The sequence below is a fragment of the Triturus cristatus genome, chromosome 3_1, assembly GCF_964204655.1.
Source record: "Triturus cristatus chromosome 3_1, aTriCri1.1, whole genome shotgun sequence".
In the NCBI taxonomy this organism is placed as follows: domain Eukaryota; kingdom Metazoa; phylum Chordata; class Amphibia; order Caudata; family Salamandridae; genus Triturus; species Triturus cristatus.
In genome coordinates, this window is record NC_140583.1 from 823,399,488 (window position 1) to 823,426,798 (window position 27,311).

Below are 27,311 nucleotides of genomic sequence, written 5' to 3' on the forward strand. Positions count from 1 at the left end.
GAACTGGTAGATTAATTATTACTGCTGGTACTGCAGCTATGCAATCAATCTTTGGAATATGGCGCTGGCCCACAGGTCTGGAAACAACCCATAGTCACCCCTATTTTGAAAACATCTTCAATGGAGCCGATGATCCTCAGTAACTTAAGGCCAATATCTCTTCTGCCATTCCCAGCAAAAATACTGGAACATTTGGTCAGTAAAAAAATAACCCAGTACTTAGAAAACCATGAGGAGGAACAGTTCAAATTCAGACCAGGGCATGGGACTTAATCTGCTTTTCTACTAGCTATAGATGAATTCAGAATGTTGGTTGATGGTGGCCAGTCAGCGGTTCTGATATTACTCGATCTTTCAGATGCATTTGATATGGTTAAGCACAAAATGTTCCTGGCAAGACTTGCCTCGTGGATTCTGTGGCACCATATTGAATTGGCTATGCTCCTTTCTGTTGGAATGATACGAGGCGGTTGCTCTCCCTCCTTTCTGCTCTGACTTTAAAAACATTAAACATTGAGTTCTGCAGTCGGTCACAGCTGCCGACCATGGCAAACGTAGTCCATTCTTTTCCACGATCTCACTGCCATGCATCACACCTGGACAGCGAACGGAACTGGACGAACCGCTCACACAGTTCAAAATACAAGAAGCCATTTGTATGCTCGCCACCAGAAGAACCTCAGGCCCTGATGGCCTACGTGCCGAACTCTATAAAGCTTATGCTCCCCAAGTCGCTCTCCAGCTGAAACTCTTATATGAGGAGGCCCTTTCCGCTTCTACCATATCTGCCTCCCAACAGGAGGCATTGCTTGTCTCTTTCCCCAAGCCCGACAAGGATCCCATGGAGCTGGTACTGCACAGGCCTTTGGCCCTGCTTAATACAGATTTTATGGTCCTTGTGGACCATTTGGTGCCTTTGGTCCCACATCTGGTTCATTCGGATCACAACGGGTTCATACCAGCACGTAGCACCTCTTTGAATCTCAAGCGCTCTTACTGTGCCATGAAATATTCAACACAACATTGTCACCAGGCTGGATGCCGACCTCGAAAAGGCTTTTGACTCTTTGCAGTGGCCCTTTTTGTTTGAGGCACTATGGCATTTCGGCATTGGGTCCCATTTTTTGCGATTAGTTCAATTATTATACACACATCCTCTGATCAAGGTTAAGACTGGCTCCTCTAACTTCGAGCCAATATCGATACGCAGGGGCAACCAGTGCTTAGTTTGTGCCGGTGCTCAGCACCGGCACTTAATTGCTAGCACCGGCGCTACTGACAGGCTGCCACGTGTTTCTTTTTTATTTTTTTTTACCGTATTTTAATTTACTGCTCCAGCAATGCCATGCATCATTGTCGTATTTTCGTACTGGATTCGATCGCACTGAAAGCTGTGCAGATTGTGCTAAACTGAGTTTTTCCACGACAGTCTTTCATTTTACTTCTAGCTTGATTCTATTTTAGGAGTGGCAGTGCGCCCTGCACTCTGCTCCCGGGGCAGTCTCGGAGTCTGCAGCTGTGGCTGCTAAGTGTTAATGTTACATTTATATTAGGAATCACCACCGGGAGCGGCAGGGCATATTTGCTACATTCCTAACTTCCGTGGCTCAGAGTCAGGAGGTCAAGAAGACGAGTTTTGTTGTAGCACACACATCCTACTGCCGCCAGAGTTACATTTACGTGGGCACGGCAGGCTCACACTGGAGTTAATTTAAATTAATACAAATGTTGCTCCAGCACCGGAGGGAGCCGACCCACCGCACTGGGAAGCTGGCAGTTGAGTTAACAGCCCGGGGCAGTCCTTGCGCTGGAGTTGTTCAGCACATAAGGTGCACCAGTCTCTCCACGCAGCTGCTCAAGGGGGGCTTGGGGGGGGTGGCGACCGCAGGGAGTCCCCGCCCCCGGGCAGTTTGGGAGGGGGCGTGTGGGGGGGGCGTGGCTGGCTCCGCGCGGCCTTTTTTGAATTTGGGCTCTTTTTTCTAACTAAACCGGCCCAGGTATAAATGCCTTGGGCGCCCGTTCCCGGCCACCATTTTAGGTTTGGTGACCTGGTGGCTGGGAGCTTGGCTAGTCTTGTGTTTTTTGTCAGGGTTTAGTTAGTTTGGTTACTGCTAATTTTTTGCTGTGAATAATGGCAGAAGGTGATTACCGTGTGTCGGAAGCCCTCAGGCTCCTGAGTGAGGCGGGCCGAATGGACCTCGTCGTTGGCGAGGTGGCGGGGCCGTCGCGTCCTATGCGATGGGCCTCGGCCGGCGTGGCGGCGGCGGTGGCGGCGTGTACTTCACCTAAGCGCATGAGGCCCATGGTGGTGAGTGAACGGGGCCGACAGCGTGCTCGGAAGGCGGCAACGGCGAGTGCGCCTGCGCCGGCTGGGGGTTTTGGAGGGGCGAGTGAGGAGGGTGGGGAGGACTGGGGCGCGGAAGAGATGGTGGTTAGGGGGCCGGTGTCAGCGGGGCGCTCGTATTCTTCCCCCGCGGTGAGGGGTAGGCGCGGGGGCGGTCGCGTATATGAAAGGCGTTCCTCTTCTTTGCCTGAGGCGCCGGCGCAAGGTAGGCCGGAGGCGGTGGGCGGTGACGGGCGCGGAGCGGGTCGAGTGTTTGTGGAGCGAGATAGCGCGGGGCAGGACATGAGTTTTTTCGGGGGACGTAGAGATGAAGGGGAGCGAGTTGTGGTGGGGGCATCGGGAGGGGGGAGCCCGCTCCTTTTTCCCCCCCTATATCTACAAGGGGGGGGCCGGGGTCGGTTGGGGCGAGTTCGTTGGGGGAAGGGGAGTGGGCCCAGGTGGGGGGGTGGGGCTCTCAGCAGGAGTTCCTTTTTTCGGGGGACGTTGGGGTGTCGCGGGCCCCTATGTTCTCGTGTGGGGGGGGGTCTCATTCTCTGGGGGTGCAGAAAGGCAGGAGTGAGGCAGGATTGAGTGTTGGGGAGGGCGAGGAAGGCAGGATGGCGTTTGGGGAGTTGGAGCCAGCCGGGGGAGAGCGGGCTTGGGATGGCCTGGACATTTTTCCCTCCTGGTCTGAGGGGATTCGGGGGTGTGGAGGGGACGCGGCTTCGGGTTCGAGCCAGGTCCGGGAGCGTGGGGGAGTTGCGGAGTTGGGGGTAGGGGCCCGGTTTGGTTCGTGTGGCGGCGGTTTTTTGCGGGCGTCGGGAGGCGCGTCTGCGGTGGTACAGGCGATGCTGGATTGGAGTGGGGATGAAGAGGGTTTGTCGCCGACGTTTATAGATGGTAGGGTCCAGGCGGGTTTTTCTGGGAAGCGGCACGCTAGAGAGGTCTTGTCAGGTGAGCGTAAGGCGGGCAGCGCGGTTAGGTCGCAGGGACCCAGCACACCAGTCCAAACTTTTTCTTTGCAGGTCAAGAAGAGTAGCAGTGTAGCAGACTCGGTAGGGCGAGGTGCGGCCCAATATCGCCGAGGAGAAGGGAGGATGAGGCCTGGCGCGGCACATTCCGTACCGCCGGGGGAGCCCGTCATGGCCAGCTCACGAAGGTCCGGCGCGGCCTCGCTGGCCCCACCTGCACGGCGTTCTAGATGGTCGGATTTTTCAACTGTGGTGGATGGTTATGTTGCTCATGGCAGAGGGGAGGACCGGCGCGTACAGTCGGCTCCCCCGCAAGCTGTTTTTAAGGCCGCGGAGGCCAGTTGGCATAAATCTGGGTCCGGTAAGGCCCGTGTGGTGGATTTTGCTGCAGAGGATTTGATGGGGGATGAGCCCCTTTTGCTTGATTATGAGGAGGACAGCCCTGAGGAAGGGGAAATAAGAGGCTTTGAGGAGGGGGGGCACGCTAACTCTTCTCGCAGTATCTTACAGGTGTCTGGTGCGGCCCACATTTCACAGCCAGTGGTGGCGAAATCCAAAGGAGTGCACGGCCCGCAGGCGAGGGCGCATCCTCCGAGGGATCATTCTGAGAGGTCGGCGAGGCGGTCGGAGTCGGTCCGCACTCCCTCTTTAGAGCCAGGTGAGAGTTCTCGACCACGGGCCAAACCAATTATGGTGTCTGTGGGGTCGGGGGAAGATGGGGTTGGGGGTTTGTTAGAAGGGAGGTTATACAGAGGCAAATATGTGAAGGATGCAGGTGTTGGTACGGGGTCGGAGGGGGCGGCTCTGGGGGCGAAGGTTGAGGTGGGGTCCAATACGGAGGTAAGTGAGGTTAAGGATAAGCCTCAGAGCAAGGAGTTGAAGATCAAGAAGCTCCCTTATATGGGGGTGACGAAGCCTCTTGGGGCCCATTTGATGTTAGCGACCAAGGAAAGGATATGGAAGGGCGAATATGTGGAACTCCTTAAGCTATTACATAGGGAGGTGAGATCTAAGGAGGGCTCTAAGGAGGAGGAGTATGAATTGGCAAAGCGCCCTAAGGTGCCGCTGACAATTGAGAATTGGACGGCGGCATTTTTGATTTATGCCAGTGTATATTGCGAGAAATTTCCCGAGCGCTGTGTGGCCATATTTAAGTATATGGATGTTATACGAAAGGCTCAGATTACGGGCACTGGGTATGCTTGGGCGCAGTATGATGAGGAGTTTCGGGCCCGTATGGCTTGGGATTCGGAGGCAAAATGGGGTGAGCTTGATAACGATTTATGGCAGCACACTATGGGGGCAGCGCCAGGGGGCAAGACCATATTCACGGCTAGTGGTTTGCCTCTAGTTTACCGGCCCTTTCAGGGCAAGCCCACCCGGGGAGGGGTGGGAGGCTCAGCCGCGTCACAATCTGGGATCGGAGCTTGTTGGGATTTCAACAAGGGCTTGTGTACTCGGGAGTACTGCAAATATAAGCACGAGTGTTCCAAGTGCGGCAAGCGCCACGCCCTTGTCAATTGCTGGGGTGTGCGGCCATCAGGTGGGCAGCAAGGGCAGCAGACAGGCGCAGGAATGTCCAGCAATGCGCAGCAGTCACAGGGTGGTCGGGGAGGTAGGGGTGCACAGGGTTCTGGGCCAAAGGGCTCCTACGCCAGTTAAATTGGCTCAGCTTGAGGAAGCGTTGCAGGGTTATGGGAATCTGGTGGCGAAGAGCGCGATTCTGGAGGGTTTCAGGTGGGGTTTTCGTTTGGGGTACCACGGGCCCCGGCAGAGAAGGTGGGCGGATAACTTGAAATCCGCCTCAGAACACGCCCTGGTGGTGCGTGAAAAGCTGTGTAAGGAGGTGCAGGAGGGGAGGATGGCTGGCCCGTTTGGTGAGTGGCCAGTTCCTAACTTGATCATTTCCCCGATTGGTGTAGTGCCCAAGAAAGAGGAAGGGCAGTTTCGGCTGATTCAGCATTTGTCATGGCCGGAGGGGTCGTCAGTTAATGATTTTATCGATGAGGACGCTGCTTCTGTGTCATACTCCTCAGTTGACGTCGCCATGTCACTTGTTGTGGCCGCGGGCGCAGCTGCAGGCATGGCTAAATGCGATATCAAGTCGGCTTTCAGGCTGCTCCCGGTGCATCCGGACGACTGGCCGTTGTTGGGCATACAGTTTGAGGGGCAATGGTATGTGGACAAGGCCTTGCCAATGGGCTGTTCGGTGTCATGTGCTCTGTTTGAAATGTTTAGCACTTTTCTGCAATGGTTTTTCACGCACCGCACTGGTCACAGCTTGGTCACACACTATTTGGATGATTTCTTCTTTGTGGGCTCGCCGGGCTCTTCGGAATGTCAACAGGCTCTGGGGTCGTTCCAGGAGATTATGGAAGAATTGGGGGTGCCTTTGGCACTGGAGAAAACGATGGGACCCGATACTGTTATCTCCTTTTTGGGTATTGAGCTGGACTCAGTGGCGATGCAGGCCCGGTTGCCCGAAGATAAGAAAGCTAAAATGTTGGCGTTGTTGGATGTGATGTTGGCCCGGCCGAAGGTGACTGTGAAGGAAATCCAGGTGCTGCTAGGCCACTTGAATTTTGCCTGCAGAGTGGTGCGGGCGGGCCGGACTTTTTGTAGGCGTCTGGGCCGGGCTTTGGCGGGGCGGCATTTGCCTCACCATCACGTGCGTTTGTCAGCCGGTGTGAAGGAAGATTTGCGGATGTGGTCCTTTTTCCTACACTCCTTTAACGGAGTTCCATTGGCACGAGATGAGGATGTGCACTGGGACGTACAAATGTTTTCTGATGCGGCGGGCAGTGATGGTTTTGGCATTTACTGGCAGGGGCGTTGGTGTGCAGAGAAGTGGCCGCAGGAGTGGAGGAATGGTGGGCGGAGCATTGCCTTTCTGGAACTCTTTCCTTTGCTGGTGGCCCTGACTGTGTGGGGCAAGGAACTGGAACATAAAAAGGTTTTGTTCCAAGTGGATAACATGGCTGTGGTGCAAATCGTTAACAGACAGTCGGCCAGGGACGAGCAGATATTGAAATTGATGAGAGTGTTTGTGTTGGGCTGGTTGCGTTACGATATTGCATTCAGGGCTTTGCACGTGCCAGGTGTGGACAATGACATCGCGGATGCTTTGTCTCGTTCACAGTGGGAGAGGTTCCGTGGGCTGGCCAAGGAGGCGGACAGGACACCGACCCCGATGCCGGAGCACCTTTGGTCTGTCGGCAACGTAGGGTATTTCAGCTGGTGGTAGGTTCTTTATCTGCTTCTACTCGTGCGGCGTACGCCCTGGCGTGGAAGGAATTTTTGGCTTCAGGAGCGCGTAGGAGGGAAGAAAGGGGGCGACGTTCCGGGGATGTTGTTCATTTCATCTTGGACCTCATTGATAAGGGTTTGTCTAGAGTCACCATTGCTGGGAAGTTAGCGGGGATTTCCTTTATGGGTAAGCTCTTTTGGGGCTATTCCCCGTCTGCTGGGGAACTCGGACGCAGGATGCTCGAGGGCTGGGCTAGGGAGCGGGGGGGAACTGTGATGTCCCGGTTACCCATCTCTTGGCAGCTGTTAGCACGTTTGTTGTCAGTCTTGCCTGAAGTTTGCAGAGGTGATTTTGAGGCTGCGTTATTCGCCACCCTTATGGTGTTCATGTTTTTTGGGGCTTTTCGGGTTTCTGAGCTGCTAGGGTCTAGGACTAAGATGGGCATTCGTTGGCAGGACGTGTTCTTTTCGGACACGGGTGTGAACATCTGGTTGGCAAGCTCGAAAACTGATCAGAGAGGGATGGGTACTGGTGTGTGGTTAGAGGCAGGAGCCCCCAGCTGCACGTGTCCGCTGCGTTTGGCACGTCAATGGAAGATATTATCCGGGGGCGATGGGGGTGATTTGGTTTTCAGGCATATGAATGGGGCGCGTGTCACGGACTATCAGCAGCGCATGGTGCTGCGTAAGGGTTTGCAGTGCTTGGGTCTGGACGGGGCCCAGTTTGGGACGCACTCTTTTCGTATTGGGGCGGCAACCGAAGCGCATAATCGGGGCTGGTCTCAGGGCGACATAATGCGCCTAGGGCGCTGGTCATCTGCCTGTTTTAACAAATATGTGCGAGATCCTGCAGCGACAGCGCTTGCGTCCACCTCTTTTTCGTGAAGTTTCATCCTTGTTTTTCTTTGCAGATTCGGTGGCTGGGCCAAGCACACAGGAGTTGACGGTGTGGATTGTGGGGCATTCCTTCGTAAAGTGGGCCCACGTCCAAGCTTGCAAGAGTTATTTTGGGGGGAGTTTGGGTTTTAACGAGAGTCGGTTTCGATTGATCTGGAAGGGTAAGGGAGGTATGCTTTGGAGGGAGTTGATACCGTGTTTGAACAAAGCTATGGTGAAGGGGCAATGTCCGGATATTCTTCTGTTACATCTGGGGGAGAATGATCTTTGCAGTGTAAAAGGGGTGGTATTATTGCGGGCCATGAAGCGGGACCTGGCTTTGTTGAAGGAGAGATGGTCGGGTTGTCACGTGTTGTGGACGGAATTGGTTCCGCGGAGGGTGTGGAGAGGGGCAAAGAATCCCAGGGCGATTGACAGGTCACGGAGGAAGTTGAATTTGGAAATTTCCAGGTGTTGCAGAGATCTGGGTTTTGGGAGGGTAACGCACAAGGATATTCGTTTTGAGGCGGTGGAATTTTTTCGGGGGGATGGGGTCCATTTGTCACGGTTGGGAATGGATTTGTATTTGCTGGAGATTCGGGAGGTTTTGTCTCGGTTTTTGACTGGGCGGAATTAGACCCGTTGTGTTTCAAGCCCCTTTTGGGGGGGGGGGGGGCAGAAAGAGGGGAGGGTAGTTGCACCGCCCCCCTCTTTCTGGGTGGCGGGGGTTATGGTCAATTCTCGATAGTTTACCGGAGGTTGGTTGATTTATGTTGTTGAGTTGGGTTATCGACAGGGAAAGGATAGGTTTGGTAAGTTTAGTTCGATTACACAGTTTGGGGGCCGATAGCTGTAAGGGGCAGGCAGGGGAGTTGGTTTAATCGAAGGTTTGGATTTGGAGATTGTTGGGGGAGGTTATACTGAATTGTAATGTTTGATATTGTTGTAATGTTGTATTGTACGGGTGGGGGCGGGCTCGAAGGAATTTAGGGGAGGGGGTGGGGGGCGGGGTTAGTATGTTATATTTAGTGAGGTTTAGTTTTGGAAGGCGTTTCGGCCAAGGTTGTTAAAATTGTAATGTGCACCTGTCTCCAATAAAGCGGCCTTTTACACACATATACCTTGTTCAGCGGTCTGCTTTGCCCCCCCCACCCCTCCCTCCCAAGGGGGGCTTGGGGGGGTGGCGACCGCAGGGAGTCCCCGCCCCCGGGCAGTTTGGGAGGGGGCGTGTGGGGGGGGCGTGGCTGGCTCCGCGCGGCCTTTTTTGAATTTGGGCTCTTTTTTCTAACTAAACCGGCCCAGGTATAAATGCCTTGGGCGCCCGTTCCCGGCCACCATTTTAGGTTTGGTGACCTGGTGGCTGGGAGCTTGGCTAGTCTTGTGTTTTTTGTCCCCCCCCTCCCTCCCTCAAAAAAACACTTTTGTTGGGGGGTTTTTTCTTTGTTTCCCCCTCTTTTTTCCTCTTTTTCCTTCGGCGTTTTCTGGGGACAGGTGTGCAGGGATTGGTATTCGCTTGTATTTTGTCGCTTGGAGCAGGTGCAGTGCGGGGGTTATGGTCAATTCTCGATAGTTTACCGGAGGTTGGTTGATTTATGTTGTTGAGTTGGGTTATCGACAGGGAAAGGATAGGTTTGGTAAGTTTAGTTCGGTTACACAGTTTGGGGGCCGATAGCTGTAAGGGGCAGGCAGGGGAGTTGGTTTAATCGAAGGTTTGGATTCGGAGATTGTTGGGGGAGGTTATACTGAATTGTAATGTTTGATATTGTTGTAATGTTGTATTGTACGGGTGGGGGCGGGCTCGAAGGAATTTAGGGGAGGGGGTGGGGGGCGGGGTTAGTATGTTATATTTAGTGAGGTTTAGTTTTGGAAGGCGTTTCGGCCAAGGTTGTTAAAATTGTAATGTGCACCTGTCTCCAATAAAGCGGCCTTTTACACACATATACCTTGTTCAGCGGTCTGCTTTGCCCCCCCCACCCCTCCCTCCCAACATCAGAAGTCGGAGTAGTTGAGGCCACAGCAAGGGCAAAGTAAGTGCAGCCTGGAGTGTGAACTCTCTCTTACTCTGATTATAAATATGCTTTCATTATATGGCGCTTGCCGCACCCTGTCTTCCTCCTTGGTTTCAACTGATCCGGGTTTTACTGATCCGGGTTTTGCTGATCCATGTCTTCCTCCTTCACCCCCTGTTGATTCCCCCGGTCCACGCACCTCGCACATGTTTCTGACAATCCTAAATTGTCTGCTAAATTGTATGAGAGATTACTGCGCCGGCCTCAGCCTGTGAGGTATTGCAAAATGGTGTTTGGCAGCCTGCCTTGTGCTAGTCAGCTGAGACTGGGTGACTCTTAGACAGCTCAGATGCCTCCGTGAGTAACTTGCTCATGTTGGCCCATCGCATATCCTTCCTGTTGGGTCGGGTCCCACGTGGACAGAGAGACCATTTCTGGTGCTTTGCAGCAGTTTTAAAATCTTCATGGAGTTTCTTGTTGCTCCAATGCGTGTACATTCTGATATTTAGAAGTTTCCCTCGTCAGCATTGCTTGATTTTGTTTGCAAGAAAGTGTCACTCATAGTCGTTGAAATGTGACTCATAATTGCACTTTAATTATTTAAATGTCACACATAGCTATCTGAAACCTTGGCAGCTATGTTTCCGGGTCATGGACGGCAGAACCACTCTGAGTAAAGAGAGAGAGATGCAGCCAATGCTGTGAACGGTTTCTCTGCCTTAGGACGGAAATGAAAAGCAAACAGAAATACATGGGTCACAAATACTAGAAGCACCATGTGTGGCACAGCTAGAGAGTGTTCCGTTTTTTGGGTATGGGCTCATAATAGCAGGTTCGTCTGACAGCGAAGAATGCAGCCTGCAGGGGCCAGCAGCCAGCCTGGCCTGTCACTGGCCCGTGCAGCTTTTGTATATGATCTTATGTTTCTGGGGACCCTGCGAGTGCAGGGCTGGGCCTCTGAGGACGAGGCTGCCCGCTCCCCGAGGTCCAGGTATCCGGTGAAGAGGAGAAATGAGGAGCCTGGAGGAGGCTCCGGATTTGCACCACCTGCAGGTGAAACCTTTGGGGCTAGGCGAGGCGAAAGGGGTGCATGTGCACCACATGCCGGATGAGCCACAGGCCCCAAAAGATCAGGCAAGGGCAGTCCATCTTGTGCAAGGGGAAGCACGTAGGCCAGTCAATGCACAAAAGAAGGGTGGGTCCACCATGGCTACTAAAAAGAACCTGAAAATGCCCATGGCCAAGCAGGGCCTGCAGTGCCTGCACCATCTGTATGCAACACATCCTGGGGAAGGGACAACAGCAGCTGCGTGACAATGGCTCTGAGGGCCTCTTTACCACCCTACAGGACCACATCTCCAAAGACTCGATAGCTGTTGGAGCCATGTTTCTGGCCGCCCCAGACGGTGTGTAGACCTGCAATCAGTTAATGGGTGCATGCTGCGAAGAGCCACGTTGCTGTGTGGCAGTAATGGAGCTGTCCACCGCAGCAAAACACCAGCATGCTCACGCCCTGGGTTGCCACCACTTCAATTGCATGTACCGGGGCCACAGTGTATGCACCTTCTCATTACACTGTGGCTACAACAGCTTTACCAGCTCCTGGGTAAATGAGAGTACCACCTGCCAAAGGGAGCCCGCCAGCAACGTCCTGCAGAGGCTGGCACTGTTCGCAGAGCAGGAGGTAAGAGCAACCAGCTGCTGAAAGGGCAAATTGGCACATGTAGCACACGTGCAGTGTTTGAGGTTACATGTTGAGAAAATGGACTAAATGTCTGCGTACGCTAAGAGCAATTTCCATCTGTGGTGGGGGGGTCACAGTAAAACATGTTATCTATGATTGAGGTGAAGACAACGACTCACTACATCCTATTTGAAGCACTCACACATTTTGCCCATACATCAGAGATAGCATCAGGTTATTAAAACCGAGCAATTTTTAAGATTATACTGTTCCTGCTGTAGTCTCAGACAACTTAACCCGTTTTTAGGCCTCGCTTGACAGCAGACCTGTCACCAGACATTATGTGATCAGTTAAGAAAAGGGCTTTAAGCGTCACTACCAGGTGAGGGGATTTGGCTCTGCCCATATGTTGGTAGCCAGCGTACATGTTTTGACTGTGCAGAATTTGTGTAAGTACATCCACAAAGAATGCTTGCCCTCCAAACAGCTGTGATCATTGTGTTTCTACATCCAGCTGGTCTTAGATACGTGATAATTTACAGGTTTTTATTTTTTACTCTGGCAGCACCACAGATGGGAGGGAGGCAATCTTTAACTTAACTTAAGACTTCAGAGTGCAGTTTTGTGTTTAAGAGCCCATGGATACACTAGTCCACATGGACTTTTTGTCTGCCTTCACAGTTTAAAGGGTGCTTGACCTTATGTCATCAACAAAAAAGAGCTTTCAGAGTCCTACTGAGACAGGGGTTTAGGCTCCATTCACATATTGATACCTCTGCAGACCTAAATAAAAAAAATAACTTCCAGGTACTTGGAGAATCCATTTGACCTAAATGTTATATACATGACCCATAAACTGGTCTCATTATGTCATCCTATGGAAATATTACATTTTTCAAAGCCAATTTTTTCTTCTTTATCACATCCGAGAGCACATTCCAATTTGTGAGTTCAGCATTCCTGCTGTACAAAAAAAATCTTTTTGCTTTGATTGAATCGACTACCCCTATGCTCCTTGCATAATACGAATCTAGGAGGGGCTGAGCCGGTAGATTGGAAGGGTAAGTTACCCCGTTCCAATGGTGGCTGGAAGGCTGCTTTCAGGAAGGGTCTGCCTTTCCAGCCTTGAAATAAACTCAGTCAGCCCTCCCTCACTCACAGCACACTGCGTCTCAGTCAAAGCAGGAGTCCCTCTATCCCCTTTGCTCGAGGGTGCCACTTAAGAGGAACACTATTATAAAAGCAGTGGCGCACACGCACCACTATCACGTCTTCAGCTTTGAGGGGAACACCACTTACCACTGTACACTACCTAGGGTTGCAGAATAGATTATTTCGCAGCCTTGTGCATTATGGAGCTGTGTTGGAAATTTAAGGTAGTGTCAGAGCTTATGTGGCTGAAATGGGATTATACCTGGTGGTTGTTTGCCGACATTTGGTCTATGCTTGGACACTAGGGGCAGTGCGTGGGTTGTGAATTTGAAGACGTTATAGTGCATATTATGACTATGTAAGCCTAATGCACCTGGATATTTGATGGAATCACGGGGTATTACGGCTTTCAGAAGTGCCAGTTGAGGATGTGGGTAGAGCCAAAAGAGTAAGTGGGTGGAGCCTGTGGAAGACGTGGGTGGAGCTGGGAAAGTGGGTGTGGCCTCCTAAAACAAATTGAGCACCTGCACTTAATATTTTACAAATTAAGCATTGGGGGCAACTGGCAGGGTTGCCCACTCTCCCTCTTACTCTTTTCTCTTGCGATAGAGCAACTAGCTGCTGTGATCCAGAGGCAGGGTGAGACCTGGAGCATACCATTAGGAGTTGGTCTAAACACCATATACCTTTATGTAGATGATCTGCGACTATACCTCAGAGACATCCATAATGTCCCTGGTACGATTGCTGCAGCACTGCATCACTTTGCGGCCCTATCTAGCCTTCGAGTCAACTGGGCAAAATAATGCTTATTCCCCTTCACACCGGGCTTACCAGACCCACACCTTGCCTTTATTGGAGCACCGATACCCTTGCAACCCAGGATGTTCTAGTACTTGGGAGTTCACATATATCACTCTCCGGTGGACCTGTTTGACGGCAACCTCATGCATATAACCACCTCTACTAGATCCCAGATGGCTTTCTGTCAGACATTGTCGCTATCGAAGGTGGGCTGGGTGACCCTGCTGAAGTTGGTGGTCCTCCCCCGCTTTTTGTATTATTTTTCCAATCTACCTCTATATATCCCAACTAATTTTTTTCTGGATTTTGAGACATGGATTAGGGAATTAATCTGGAATACTGGGTGCTGCAGAGTGGCATGGGCGCAATTATACTCGCCCCTAGATCAGGGCAGCCTTGCGGTACGGAACCTAGAACATTATCTTGCTTCTCAACTCCAGTCGGTAGCTAAATGGATAGCTGGCCTGCAGTGAACCTGACACAGCCACTACGCTACCGCCCTGGACACTGCCCCGTATTCTTCACTTGTTCCATCCAATCACCCGAGCAAAGATGCCGGAATCTCTGTTATTGGGAGGGGCACACCGCTGCTACCAACAGAGCCTCTACCTTACACAATCGGTGACCTCTTATGTACCAGCACTAGCTCTGTTAGGCACACCTAGACATGTTGCCTTCACCTCCATGGCGGTACTTGTTGCTTGGCATGAAGTAGGCTTATACACTCTGGGTGAACTATGTTGCGATGGTGCCCTCACTCCCTGTGAGACACTAATGGGTGATTCTAATCTACCACCAGCACAGTTCCTTTTATATAACTCCCTAATGGTGACATTGGCTCGTACGTGGGGTGACTCAACTAATGAACTACTGACCCACTTAGTAGAACAATACCTCCAGGTTCTGGGAACAGGTAGACACTTAATACAATGGCCCAGCTGAATTTTCTGCAAACCCACAACGCACCTTTACGTGCAGTTCTGCGTACCCACTGAGAAGACGACCTTGTGACATGGATACAGTCCCTTCTTATGTGGGCTCACGCGGAAAGTCAGGCGTTGCCAAGAGAAGATGCCCTGGAGTTGCGCAAATACCTTATAGCCTCCAACCGGGACACCATACCGTCAAATCTCCAGACTCGCACACAGGATGATGACTGGAGCAACACAGGCCTACAGGTAGACAGAGACGGCACAATGGCTGCTCGCACCACACATTAACCAGCTGTTCACCACGTTGATCTGAAATTTTTTCTGCTACAGTCTCTTTAGGTTTATTTCATCTTGCATACTTAATTGCGTAGTTTTTATACTTTATTTGTCTGTGTGTGTTGGGTGTGGGGGAGGCGACGTGATCTGAAGTTGCATGCTCCTATTGTTTCTATTGTTTTGTACTCAAATAACAAAATCTTTTGTCCTCCATTGCAGAGTTGTGGGTATCTGGTCCCTCAATGGATCCCTGTGGACGAGTTAATGCTTATTCTTTCTAACTAGATTGCTTAACGTTGTCAAAGACATGCATTTTAGCGTTTATATGATCACTATACGTTGGATGTAAATGCGATTACACTCTCCGCTTTTCGTCATTGAAAGCGTTGTATACCAAATATATAAAATCAATAAAAAGATTCGAACGAATAGTGAGGTCTGCAAAAAGCAAGTATCGAAAGATTAAATGTTATATTAGTGTCAATGGATGAAAATAATTTTGGTGTGAAGTGTAGGAGAGTAGGGTCTGCAATCCTATGATCACCCAGATTTTTTGCTTTTGCTTCATTGGTTTACGACTTTCTCCGGCTGTGGGCCTGCCAATCAGACCCACAGCCTAGCTGTTCTCTCTCGAAATTAACACACATGTACGTTAGGTGCATCCACTAATTGGAACTGGGCCGCCTTGTCAGTCCCTGTCTCAGCATACCACAGGTATCCAGGGCATCGGTGTACCCAGGGCCTACCAGGGGCTGCAGCATGTATTATGCCACCCCTGGAATGGCCGCCCAAATCTGACACAACTGGCTGCACGACAGCTGGGGCCACGTGGTGTAATCACCCGTTGCTGTAGGTGTAGTATTCCTACACCTAACCCTAAAAATGGACACATGGATTCCTATCAGTCACTCCTATGGCAGGCCTTATCAGTCCTGAAGGCAGAGTGCGGGGAGTCATGTGGGATGGTGCTCTGGCGCGAGCCGAGCCCGCCGACGGCTTGCGGAACCAAGTCCTAATAGCCGTTCCATGGTGACGCGGGCCAACTATTCGCTAACTTTGGCATCGCATCACCTACACATGTCGAGTAAGGTGTCATACGAATTGGAATACGAACCCCTCGCTAGTTCTGGCGACGGGGTTAGCATTCCCCCCTTCTAGAGGGGCACGACATGGAAGTAACCCTGAACCCCGGTTAAAGTTGACTCAAGCCTCAGCATCACAAAATGGATGCTGCCACCAGACACAAGTCTGACCTCCTGCTGCTGGGGGACCTTCCAGCGAAGGGAGCTTGGACAAAGGGTTTCCTGTCGAGGGCGGTGTTAGCCCCGTCCCAGACAGGGTTTGTGTATCCCAGGTGGGCAGGGCTGAAAGGAAGGTGATTGCCAGTGGCACCCCGGTGCTCACTGTGCATAGCCCGGCTCAAACCAGTTTCGGGGGCACACCAGCCCCTGAGCTGGCGCGAAGCCGGACAAAGGATAGGGGTGTAACCACCCCCCTCCTGGCTCCACCCATAGGTAGAACCTAGTCACGGGCCAACCCCTTTTTCTTAGAATAAAGGTAGGAGCGAGTCCCCTTCCCAAATTGGATAATCAGATAATCGGATACCTCCGAATCACGAACCACTTTCCACGAAAGGAACTCTTGACTATTTCTGAAGACTCTCCCTTGTGGCTAAGGAGTAGCCACCCTGCACCAGCAGGCACCAACTAAGCGCTTGCGGTTTGCTGTAAGTCTCTCCTACGGATCAAGACTGCCCAGCTCGACGAGACCCGAGTTCCCTGCCATCTCTGACCTTTTACCTCCCTCATCAGCTCAGCTGAGAGTCGTAGGTGTGACGAGACCTGCGGGACCGGCTATCTTCAGGACCTGCACGACGCTTATCTAGCACGCCCACCGAGGGACCCTCGAGTGAGTGCACCTAGGGTTTGAGAAGCCCTAAACCCTGAGCAGCTCCAGCATCGAAGTCTGTCTCCCCAGCATCCCCGAGATCTGCGTGGGGGGCCCTTCCGCTCCTTGCTGTTCACCGCGTTGTCCGACCACTTGCCGACCGGCTTGTGGCCCTCTTCACGACGCTCCAAGATTATTTTGCATCCCCGGTCTGGTTGCTCCAGACTGGCTCTTGCTCCCCTTCAACAGAGGAGTACCCCGGACCCTCCTGGTCCACTCCCGACGCCATCTTGACTCCCCCGCTTGGGTGGCCACTGCCAAGATCCGCTGCCCCTTCCTGGGCCCAGCATCATCGACAGCATACACCTTCGTGGGACAGCTCGCCCTCCATCCTGGTCGCCGCCGCGCCTCCTGGTCCGAGGAACGGCCGAGTCCGACGTCACCCACTCACCTGGTCGAGGTGACTTCAGCCGGTACCCTCCTGGTACCCACACGATCGCTGGCTAGCGGTTGAGAACTGAGTCCCCTCTGCTTTCAGGTTCTCCTTCACCACCGATCCAGGCTTGGATCGCTCTGACATCGTCACTGGTCGCCTGCCAGCAACTTCTTCTTTCAGGCTCCTGAGACTACACGAGGACTCCCGACATCTTGACGAACTTCACGCAGCCGCAGCCTCCGGGCTAGGTAAATCGAGCATCTCGGTGCTCCATCGCAGGTTCGCTCTACAAGTGTCCAGTTCCTTTTTCGTTTAGTCCCACTGATCGGAACACTCCGGAATCAGTACCTCCAGACTCTATCCATCCGCATTTCACTGTTAGTGTAGATGGTTTCTCGTGCCCCTCGGGCATTTGTGTAAATTGTGCAACTGAAGTATTTTCCTAAGAGTTTTGTAGTGTGCTTAGCTCCCTGACTCATAAAGAGCCAGGGTAGTCTTGTTATAAATAAATATCCTTTTATTTTCATAACAACTTGTGTGGTGTCCTTTCACTTGGTGTTCAAGGGGTATATGTGATGGTAAACAGCTGGCTTAACACGCCCTCTAGAGTTTAGCCTAAGACTGCTCGTATCCACGCTACTAGGATAGCTGGTCTAAAAGGTTGACTTACAACCAATCATCAATGAGGGTCGTTTGGAATGATACACAGTGATCACTAGAATAGTGAGCACTACATATCAGGCCAACTTCTCACATTGGTGAGCAGCGGTTGGGATTTGAGCTTGCTGTTGTTTTACCACACACGTATCCTGAGAATATCGCAGTGAAAGATCACATAAGTACCCAGGTACATATAACTTAACTTAGAATACTCCGAGTTCTACTGAACCGGCTGTTGTAGTGTAACAGGGCTTAGCACACCCTGACTACAACTCCTAGCAAGGGATCAGTAGGTAAACCCATAGTGTAGGTAGGTGCAACACTTACACCTCACTAGACAAGCATGTCGGTCCACGGAGAGTCCTCGCAGACTCCCTTAGTGGTCAGTGACCCTCCACAGGTCGTGTCACGATATGCAACCCTTAGCTTCAAGGAGATGCGACAACTATGTGCCTCCAGGAAGCTAAACCAGGGTTCTAACCCTACCATCGCAATTCTGATAGGTCTCTTAGAGGCGTACGATGCTAGGAGGTCCTCTAACACAGGTCCCCCCAGTGCAGATGGGAACATGCCTCCCTTAGAGGGAACCCTCGGTGACCCGGACCTCGACCTCCACACAGAGGAGGAGGACGAGAACGAGTTATCGGGAGACGAGGCAGACAAAGGTCCAGTGGTAGTCAGCAGGCTTACTAGGACCAACTTAAGCAGGCATGAGAATGGAACTGGGGGAGCCCCGGGCCCACGCTCAAGCAGGCTTAACCTTGGGAACGGACGAGCTAGGTCTCTCTCCAGAGGCTCCGGCAGATCGGTTCATACACATGTCTCTCAGGCATCCTCTCAGAGAGGAATGACGTCCCCTCAGAGAAGGGAGCATGAAGCGAAGATGAGGGAAGTCAATCTGAGGATCGAGCGGGAAGAACTTGCCCTCGCCAAAGAAAGACTTGCCTTGGCCCGAGAACAGAAATTGAGTGGGTTAGATCCCACTGGTGGCAGCAGTCTCAATAGAGAGAAAGACAGGGGTATAGACACTAGACACCTGAGTAAAATAGTGCCCCCCTTTAAACAAGGGGACGACATCCACAAGTGGATAACTGCCTTGGAGAGGGCCTGCACTGTCCAGTGCGTCCCCCCAAGTCAGTGGGCGGCTATACTGTGGCTTTCCTTTGAAGGTAAAGGAAGGGACAAGCTCCTCACTACTAGAGCTGAGGATGCTAACAACTACCAAGTCCTGAAGAACACACTGATTGATGGGTTCGGCTTAACCACGGAACAGTACCGGGTGCTGTTCCGGGACACCCAGAAAATTCAGTCTCAGGATTGGACTGACTTTGTTGATTGTGCCACTAAGGCTTTGGAAGGCTGGTTGCTGGGTAGCAAGGTTACTGATTACACAGGATTGTACAATCTTATCATGCGAGAACAGATTTTAAACAACTGTCAGAACCAATTGTTGCATCAGCACCTTGTCGACTCGGATCTGACCTCTCCCCAAGAATTGGGAAAGAAGGCAGACAGATGGGTCAGAACAAGGGTCAAGCAGAACCAGAACCAGAACCAGGGTGGTCAGAAGAAAGCAGACCAAAAGGGTAACAAAAACGAACAAAATGACCAGAAGTCTTCGACAGGTCCCCAACAAACCAAAGAGGGTGGGGGTCAGGCTTCACAGAAGAAGAAGACTCAAGAAGGCCAGTCAAAAAGGTGGTGCCAATACTGTAAAAGTAAGACTCACTGGTTTAGTGAGTGCACCAAGAAAGGAGGGCAAACTCCTACCACTGCAGCCCCTAAGGCACCTGCGCCCCCTAGTACAGTCAGCAGTGGTAGTGCGCCTCCCAAGGCATTAGTTGGGTTAACCTTGGGAACCGAGGGGAGTGACGACTTAGTCGGCACGCTCACTCAGGCCGTCCTTGTCTGTACAGGGGATATGGATATGTCCCCTGATGCCAGTCCCAATACTTTGGGCAAATACAGACAGACACCTTTGATCAATGGAAAAGTGGCTCAGGCCTACAGGGACACGTGTGCCAGTGTCACCATGGTGACGCCTAACTTCGTGGACCCTGGACAGATCATGCTAGGTACCAGTTACCTAGTGACCAATGCCAGCAACGTCACTACCAATCACAGTATGGCAGTTGTTGATTTCTCCTGGGGAGGGGTAAGTGGCCCGAAAAAGGTTGTGGTTAGTTCAGACCTCCCCGTAGAATGTCTGTTGGGCAATGATTTGGAAACGTCACAATGGTCAGAAGTGGAGCAGAGGACTCACATGGAGATGTTAGGCTTGCCAGCACATGTCCTTGCTGTGACCAGGTCACAGGCCAAAAGATGCCCCACTGAACAGGTGCTGGATCCTGGAAGAACGGACCAGACACCTTCCAAGAAAAGGGGCAGTAAGGGTAAGGCTTCGCCTTCCCCCTTGCCCCAGGTCGCGGATCAAGTCTCCGAGGAGGCTGACCTTAAGGAACTGAGGGAAACTGAGCCGCAAGAGCTTGAACCTGGTCAGGTTGAGTTTCTGGGCTCAGGGGGACCCTCCAGGGAAGACCTGGGGAAGGCACAGTTAGACTGCCCCTCACTTGAACCCCTCAGACAGCAGGCTGCTGCTGAGGCTGCAGGGAACGCCACAGGTACCCACAAAGTGTACTGGGACGATGGACTCCTGTACTCTGAGGCAAGAGACCCCAAACCTGGTGCGACCAGGAGGCTGGTCATCCCCTTGTCTCTGAGAGGTTTCCTTCTCACCTTGGCCCACGAGATTCCCCTTGCAGGTCACTTAGGCCAGAATAAGACTTGGGACCGAATTGTTCCACACTTTCACTGGCCCCACATGTCCGAAGATACGAAGGAGTTTTGCCGCTCCTGTGTCACTTGCCAAGCCAGTGGTAAGTCAGGTGGCACGACAAAGGCCCCCCTCATACCACTACCAGTGGTGGGGGTACCCTTTGAGCGAGTGGGGATCGACATTGTCGGACCAATGGAACCCCAGACAGCATCAGGGCACAAGTTTATACTGGTGGTGGTGGACCACGCCACCAGGTATCCTGAAGCTATTCCCCTTAGGACCACTACAGCCCCTGTGGTGGCACGGGCCCTACTTGGAGTGTTCTCCAGAGTGGGCTTCCCTAAGGAGGTCGTCTCAGACAGAGGTGCAAACTTCATGTCGGGATATCTGACTGCTATGTGGAAGGAATGTGGTGTCAATTACAAATTCACCACACCCTATCACCCACAATGCAATGGGCTTGTTGAGAGATTCACCAGGACCCTAAAAGGGATGATTCACGGACTACCTGAAAAGCTTCGGCGGAGATGGGATGTCCTGATACCCTGCCTCTTGTTCGCCTACAGGGAGGTCCCGCAGAAGGGGGTTGGCTACAGCCCTTTCGAGCTTCTGTTCGGACATCCTGTAAGGGGACCCCTTTGTTTGGTAAAGGAAGGATGGGAGAGACCTCTCAGAAAGCCGGCATCAAACATTGTGGACTATGTGCTCGGTCTCCGCTCGCGGATGGCGGAGTACATGGAAAAGGCGTCTAAAAACCTTGAGGCGAGCCAAGAATTACAGAAAGCTTGGCACGACCAAAAGGCTGTCCTGACTGTGTACCAGCCTGGACAGAAGGTGTGGGTGCTGGAGCCAGTGGCCCCAGCAGCACTCAAAGACAAATGGTCTGGGCCCCACACGATCATTGAGCAAAAGGGAGAGGTCACCTACCTGGTAGACCTGGGAACTCCCCGGAGCCCCCACAGGGTGCTCCATGTAAACAGGCTCAAGGCATATGTCGACAGGGAGGGCATGGGCTTGCTCATGGCCACAGATGAGGGACAGGAGGAGGAGAGTGACCCTCTCCCGGATCTGCTCTCTCAGAACCCTGACGATGGATCAGTAGATGGTGTTGTCTTTTGTGGCAGCCTCTCTGGACATCAACAAAAGGATTGTAAACAGGTTCTTCAATCCTTTCGACATATGTTCTCTCTGACACCCAGTCAGACCAATTGGTGTACCCATGAGGTCGACACTGGGGACAGTCTACCCGTAAAGAGTAAAATCTATCGGCAACCTGATCACGTCAGAGACTGCATCAAGACAGAGGTGCAGAAAATGTTGGAGCTGGGAGTCATTGAACCCTCGGACAGCCCCTGGGCTAGTCCCGTAGTGCTCGTGCCGAAACCTCACCCCCAGGGCGGTAAGAAAGAGATGAGGTTCTGCGTGGACTACAGAGGTCTCAATGCAGTCACTAAGACTGACGCCCACCCGATACCAAGAGCAGACGAACTTATCGACCGGTTGGCCTCGGCCAACTACTTAAGTACGTTTGACCTGACAGCTGGGTATTGGCAAATCAGGTTAGCTGAGGAGGCCAAGCCCAAAACAGCATTTTCTACCCCGGGTGGGCATTATCAGTTCGTGGTAATGCCCTTTGGTTTGAAAAATGCACCTGCCACCTTCCAAAGGCTGGTGAATCGAGTTCTCACTGGGTTGGACGACTTCTGTGCGGCGTATCTGGACGATATCGCTGTCTTTAGCTCCACCTGGGAGGATCACCTGGTCCACCTGAGGAAAGTGTTAGAGGCCCTGCAGAAGGCAGGCCTCACTATCAAGGCCACCAAGTGCCAGATAGGGCAGACACAGGTTGTATACCTGGGCCACCTTGTAGGTGGAGGCCAGGTTCAACCGTTGGAGAGCAAAATACAGGCCATACAGGACTGGGCTCCTCCAACCACCCAGACTCAGGTTCGAGCTTTCTTGGGCCTGACTGGTTATTACCGGAAATTTGTCAGAAATTATGGATCCATTGTGACCCCGCTAAACGACCTGACAAGTAAAAAGATGCCAAAAAAAGTTCAGTGGACAGCAAGCTGTCAGAAGGCATTCGATGACCTAAAGCAGGCCATGTGCACAGCACCTATCCTAAAGAGTCCAGACTACTCCAAACCATTCATTGTCCAAACAGACGCTTCGGAGCTGGGTGTGGGAGCTGTTCTATCGCAACTGAATTTTGATGGTCATGACCAGCCCATAGCTTTTATTAGCAGGAGGCTGACCCCCAGAGAGAAGAATTGGTCAGCTATTGAGAGGGAGGCCTTTGCTGTGGTTTGGGCCCTGAAGAAGTTGAGGCCATACTTGTTTGGCACTCACTTCAAGATTCAGACCGACCATAAGCCCCTCTTGTGGCTAAATCAAATGAAGGGTGAAAACCCCAAACTACTTAGGTGGTCCATTTCCCTACAGGGGATGGACTTCACAGTGGAGCATAGACCTGGCACTGATCATGGCAATGCAGATGGGCTCTCCAGGTATTTCCACTTAGAGCAAGAAGACTCACCTGGTCAAGGTTAGCTTATTGTCCCAAAGTTTGGGGGGGGGTCATGTAGGAGAGTAGGGTCTGCAATCCTATGATCACCCAGATTTTTTGCTTTTGCTTCATTGGTTTACGACTTTCTCCGGCTGTGGGCCTGCCAATCAGACCCACAGCCTAGCTGTTCTCTCTCGAAATTAACACACATGTACGTTAGGTGCATCCACTAATTGGAACTGGGCCGCCTTGTCAGTCCCTGTCTCAGCATACCACAGGTATCCAGGGCATCGGTGTACCCAGGGCCTACCAGGGGCTGCAGCATGTATTATGCCACCCCTGGAATGGCCGCCCAAATCTGACACAACTGGCTGCACGACAGCTGGGGCCACGTGGTGTAATCACCCGTTGCTGTAGGTGTAGTATTCCTACACCTAACCCTAAAAATGGACACATGGATTCCTATCAGTCACTCCTATGGCAGGCCTTATCAGTCCTGAAGGCAGAGTGCGGGGAGTCATGTGGGATGGTGCTCTGGCGCGAGCCGAGCCCGCCGACGGCTTGCGGAACCAAGTCCTAATAGCCGTTCCATGGTGACACGGGCCAACTATTCGCTAACTTTGGCATCGCATCACCTACACATGTCGAGTAAGGTGTCATACGAATTGGAATACGAACCCCTCGCTAGTTCTGGCGACGGGGTTAGCATTCACCCCTTCTAGAGGGGCACGACATGGAAGTAACCCTGAACCCCGGTTAAAGTTGACTCAAGCCTCAGCATCACAAAATGGATGCTGCCACCAGACACAAGTCTGACCTCCTGCTGCTGGGGGACCTTCCAGCGAAGGGAGCTTGGACAAAGGGTTTCCTGTCGAGGGCGGTGTTAGCCCCGTCCCAGACAGGGTTTGTGTATCCCAGGTGGGCAGGGCTGAAAGGAAGGTGATTGCCAGTGGCACCCCGGTGCTCACTGTGCATAGCCCGGCTCAAACCAGTTTCGGGGGCACACCAGCCCCTGAGCTGGCGCGAAGCCGGACAAAGGATAGGGGTGTAACCACCCCCCTCCTGGCTCCACCCATAGGTAGAACCTAGTCACGGGCCAACCCCTTTTTCTTAGAATAAAGGTAGGAGCGAGTCCCCTTCCCAAATTGGATAATCAGATAATCGGATACCTCCGAATCACGAACCACTTTCCACGAAAGGAACTCTTGACTATTTCTGAAGACTCTCCCTTGTGGCTAAGGAGTAGCCACCCTGCACCAGCAGGCACCAACTAAGCGCTTGCGGTTTGCTGTAAGTCTCTCCTACGGATCAAGACTGCCCAGCTCGACGAGACCCGAGTTCCCTGCCATCTCTGACCTTTTACCTCCCTCATCAGCTCAGCTGAGAGTCGTAGGTGTGACGAGACCTGCGGGACCGGCTATCTTCAGGACCTGCACGACGCTTATCTAGCACGCCCACCGAGGGACCCTCGAGTGAGTGCACCTAGGGTTTGAGAAGCCCTAAACCCTGAGCAGCTCCAGCATCGAAGTCTGTCTCCCCAGCATCCCCGAGATCTGCGTGGGGGGCCCTTCCGCTCCTTGCTGTTCACCGCGTTGTCCGACCACTTGCCGACCGGCTTGTGGCCCTCTTCACGACGCTCCAAGATTATTTTGCATCCCCGGTCTGGTTGCTCCAGACTGGCTCTTGCTCCCCTTCAACAGAGGAGTACCCCGGACCCTCCTGGTCCACTCCCGACGCCATCTTGACTCCCCCGCTTGGGTGGCCACTGCCAAGATCCGCTGCCCCTTCCTGGGCCCAGCATCATCGACAGCAGACACCTTCGTGGGACAGCTCGCCCTCCATCCTGGTCGCCGCCGCGCCTCCTGGTCCGAGGAACGGCCGAGTCCGACGTCACCCACTCACCTGGTCGAGGTGACTTCAGCCGGTACCCTCCTGGTACCCACACGATCGCTGGCTAGCGGTTGAGAACTGAGTCCCCTCTGCTTTCAGGTTCTCCTTCACCACCGATCCAGGCTTGGATCGCTCTGACATCGTCACTGGTCGCCTGCCAGCAACTTCTTCTTTCAGGCTCCTGAGACTACACGAGGACTCCCGACATCTTGACGAACTTCACGCAGCCGCAGCCTCCGGGCTAGGTAAATCGAGCATCTCGGTGCTCCATCGCAGGTTCGCTCTACAAGTGTCCAGTTCCTTTTTCGTTTAGTCCCACTGATCGGAACACTCCGGAATCAGTACCTCCAGACTCTATCCATTCGCATTTCACTGTTAGTGTAGATGGTTTCTCGTGCCCCTCGGGCATTTGTGTAAATTGTGCAACTGAAGTATTTTCCTAAGAGTTTTGTAGTGTGCTTAGCTCCCTGACTCATAAAGAGCCAGGGTAGTCTTGTTATAAATAAATATCCTTTTATTTTCATAACAACTTGTGTGGTGTCCTTTCACTTGGTGTTCAAGGGGTATATGTGATGGTAAACAGCTGGCTTAACACGCCCTCTAGAGTTTAGCCTAAGACTGCTCGTATCCACGCTACTAGGATAGCTGGTCTAAAAGGTTGACTTACAACCAATCATCAATGAGGGTCGTTTGGAATGATACACAGTGATCACTAGAATAGTGAGCACTACATATCAGGCCAACTTCTCACATGAAGCCCATCCCTGACGAATATACTAATTGTTGTATTTCTCTCTCCAATCAAAGTAGGCTTCTTACTACTAGTCTCCTAAAACATAGGTGTATTTCTAATGTAAGAAAGTATAGTACGCTAACCTTTCAAATTGTTAAGAACTGTGTGTGTGGAGCATTCCACCTGATGCCAGAAAATGCAGTATCCCATAAGAATGCCCTCTACCACAATGGAACTGTGTGCAAGGCTGTACACATTCCAATCTTCTGAGCCGGACCATCAAACCCTTCACTCAGGCTGTCCAGGAAGGTTGATAAATTCTATTTAGCAACTAATGGCCAGGACTCCCTAAAAGACACAGAATGTCCGAATCAATCAAAGTCATCATGGGTTTACTAATTAGATTAACTGAAGTGTCATGTACTTCTCTAGAATAGAACAGTGTGCTTTGTTGGGATATGGTATTTTGTTTTGCAGCAGCAATTTGTAAAAAGGTAAAATGGATTCCCATTGTTACTTACACCCCACTCCACATAGCTAGATAGACCCATTCTCCCAGCAGCTACTCAAGACTGCTCTTGATGGTGTCAAATTGTAAATATGGCATACCACATAATGAGTAAAATAAGTGTCACTAGTTAATTAATTTAACATTTGGTCAAATAATTGTGGTTGATCAAATTCACAGTTGCAATAGCCATATCCTATTACCTTGGTAACATGGACTTATTCTCTTGCTGAGTTCCATCCGAAAATCAGGTGGTACTCCATAGCAAATCCCAAGAGGTAGTTTGTGTTCCTTCGCAAGGTAATATACATTTTTCCACCTATGTCCACAAGCCTGTATAAAAAATATGGAGTATTATGTGAACGTCTACCAGATGTATTGGTTTCATACGTGTATTTTTATATGTGAAATAAATACATTTCTGAAAGAAACATAAATTAAATGTATGTTGAAAACATCAATAAAAATGGACCTACCACAAGGTGGCCATCTTTTCCTGATTGTCTGGATAAAGAGACACCCATCCACTGATTATCTCGCTCTTCAACACATGTCTTCCCACAAAATTCCCCCAATGGATTACCTTCAAAACAAAGTAAAAATTCAAATGCATTAACATTATTACTGTAGGATGCTCAATAAATACTAAAGGCGTTATAATTATTTATCTCTTGATCTTTGAAAACTAGCAAAATGTTAGACGTTACGTTTCTGCTAAAGCAGGTAAACATGACCTCTTCACAAATAGCCTCAGTGAACTTGAATACAAGTTCATGCTCTAAAGTTTGCCCAGCTGCTAACATTTATTGACACAAAAAAAGAATAATGCATTTGCACTGATCACAAACGAGTCAACTAACTTTCACCATCACCGAATTAACAGTGTTTTAACACTTGTAAAATGAATTATCTAATGAGTGATGAGCATCAGCGTGAAGGTTTAGGATTACATACTCAGCTATTATTAAATCTAAAAATTGCATTTCACAACAGTTCCACTTAACACAATACGGTTTAGAGGTGTCCAAGAGAAGCCCAATGAGAAACTATGGCACTCCCTGGATGGGTAACGAGCATTACAGGTTGTAATAACCAGTCAGTACTATACAATAACAAGTTAATTCCCCCCGGAACTGGATATAACTGTGCGGATCCAGTTTTAATGGGCAGAATCTTGCACAACTTTACCGATTCTTGGGGCTGCGGGAATTGAATACGTGATCTGGGGTTCAGGTGCCAGGTGGAGGTTGAGAAGAGGGATGGATGGTGGGGTGTTGGGAGAGTAGGGCATGATCATTACATACCACAAAAGTGGCTCACTTATAATGAGGGCCCTAGTGTTCATTCTTACATATCTTGAAACCACAACTGCAATGTTACTGTTTCTGGGGCTACTTTTTGGGCAACAACCTTTCAGCCATGAAGAGCTCTAGCAACAGTAAATATGATTTTTCCCCAACCTCTTTTGCACTGGGATTAAACCCAGTAAACAAGATTAGGGTTTTGCAATTTAATATTGAATACTACTTTTGGCAGTTTTATATCACGCGAAAGTGACCCGAATGTTTTGGGGCAATTTACATGAGCACCAGTTACATTACACAAGGATGCATTCATTTTTGGCAGCCGATGCCGAGAC

At 51.3% G+C, this 27,311-nt stretch overlaps 1 protein-coding gene across 1 annotated transcript in view; it reads right to left on the minus strand.

The window, feature by feature from the left end:
- ITGA4 (integrin subunit alpha 4) overlaps positions 1-27,311 on the minus strand; it is a 466,594-nt gene that overhangs the window by 404,732 nt on the left and 34,551 nt on the right. The window contains exons 3-4 of the mRNA XM_085646210.1: positions 26,149-26,255; positions 25,876-26,005 (exon numbers count right to left, since the gene is read on the minus strand). Of these exons, the coding sequence (XP_085502336.1) occupies positions 25,876-26,005; positions 26,149-26,255 (237 nt within the window). The remainder of the gene's footprint in view (positions 1-25,875; positions 26,006-26,148; positions 26,256-27,311) is intronic.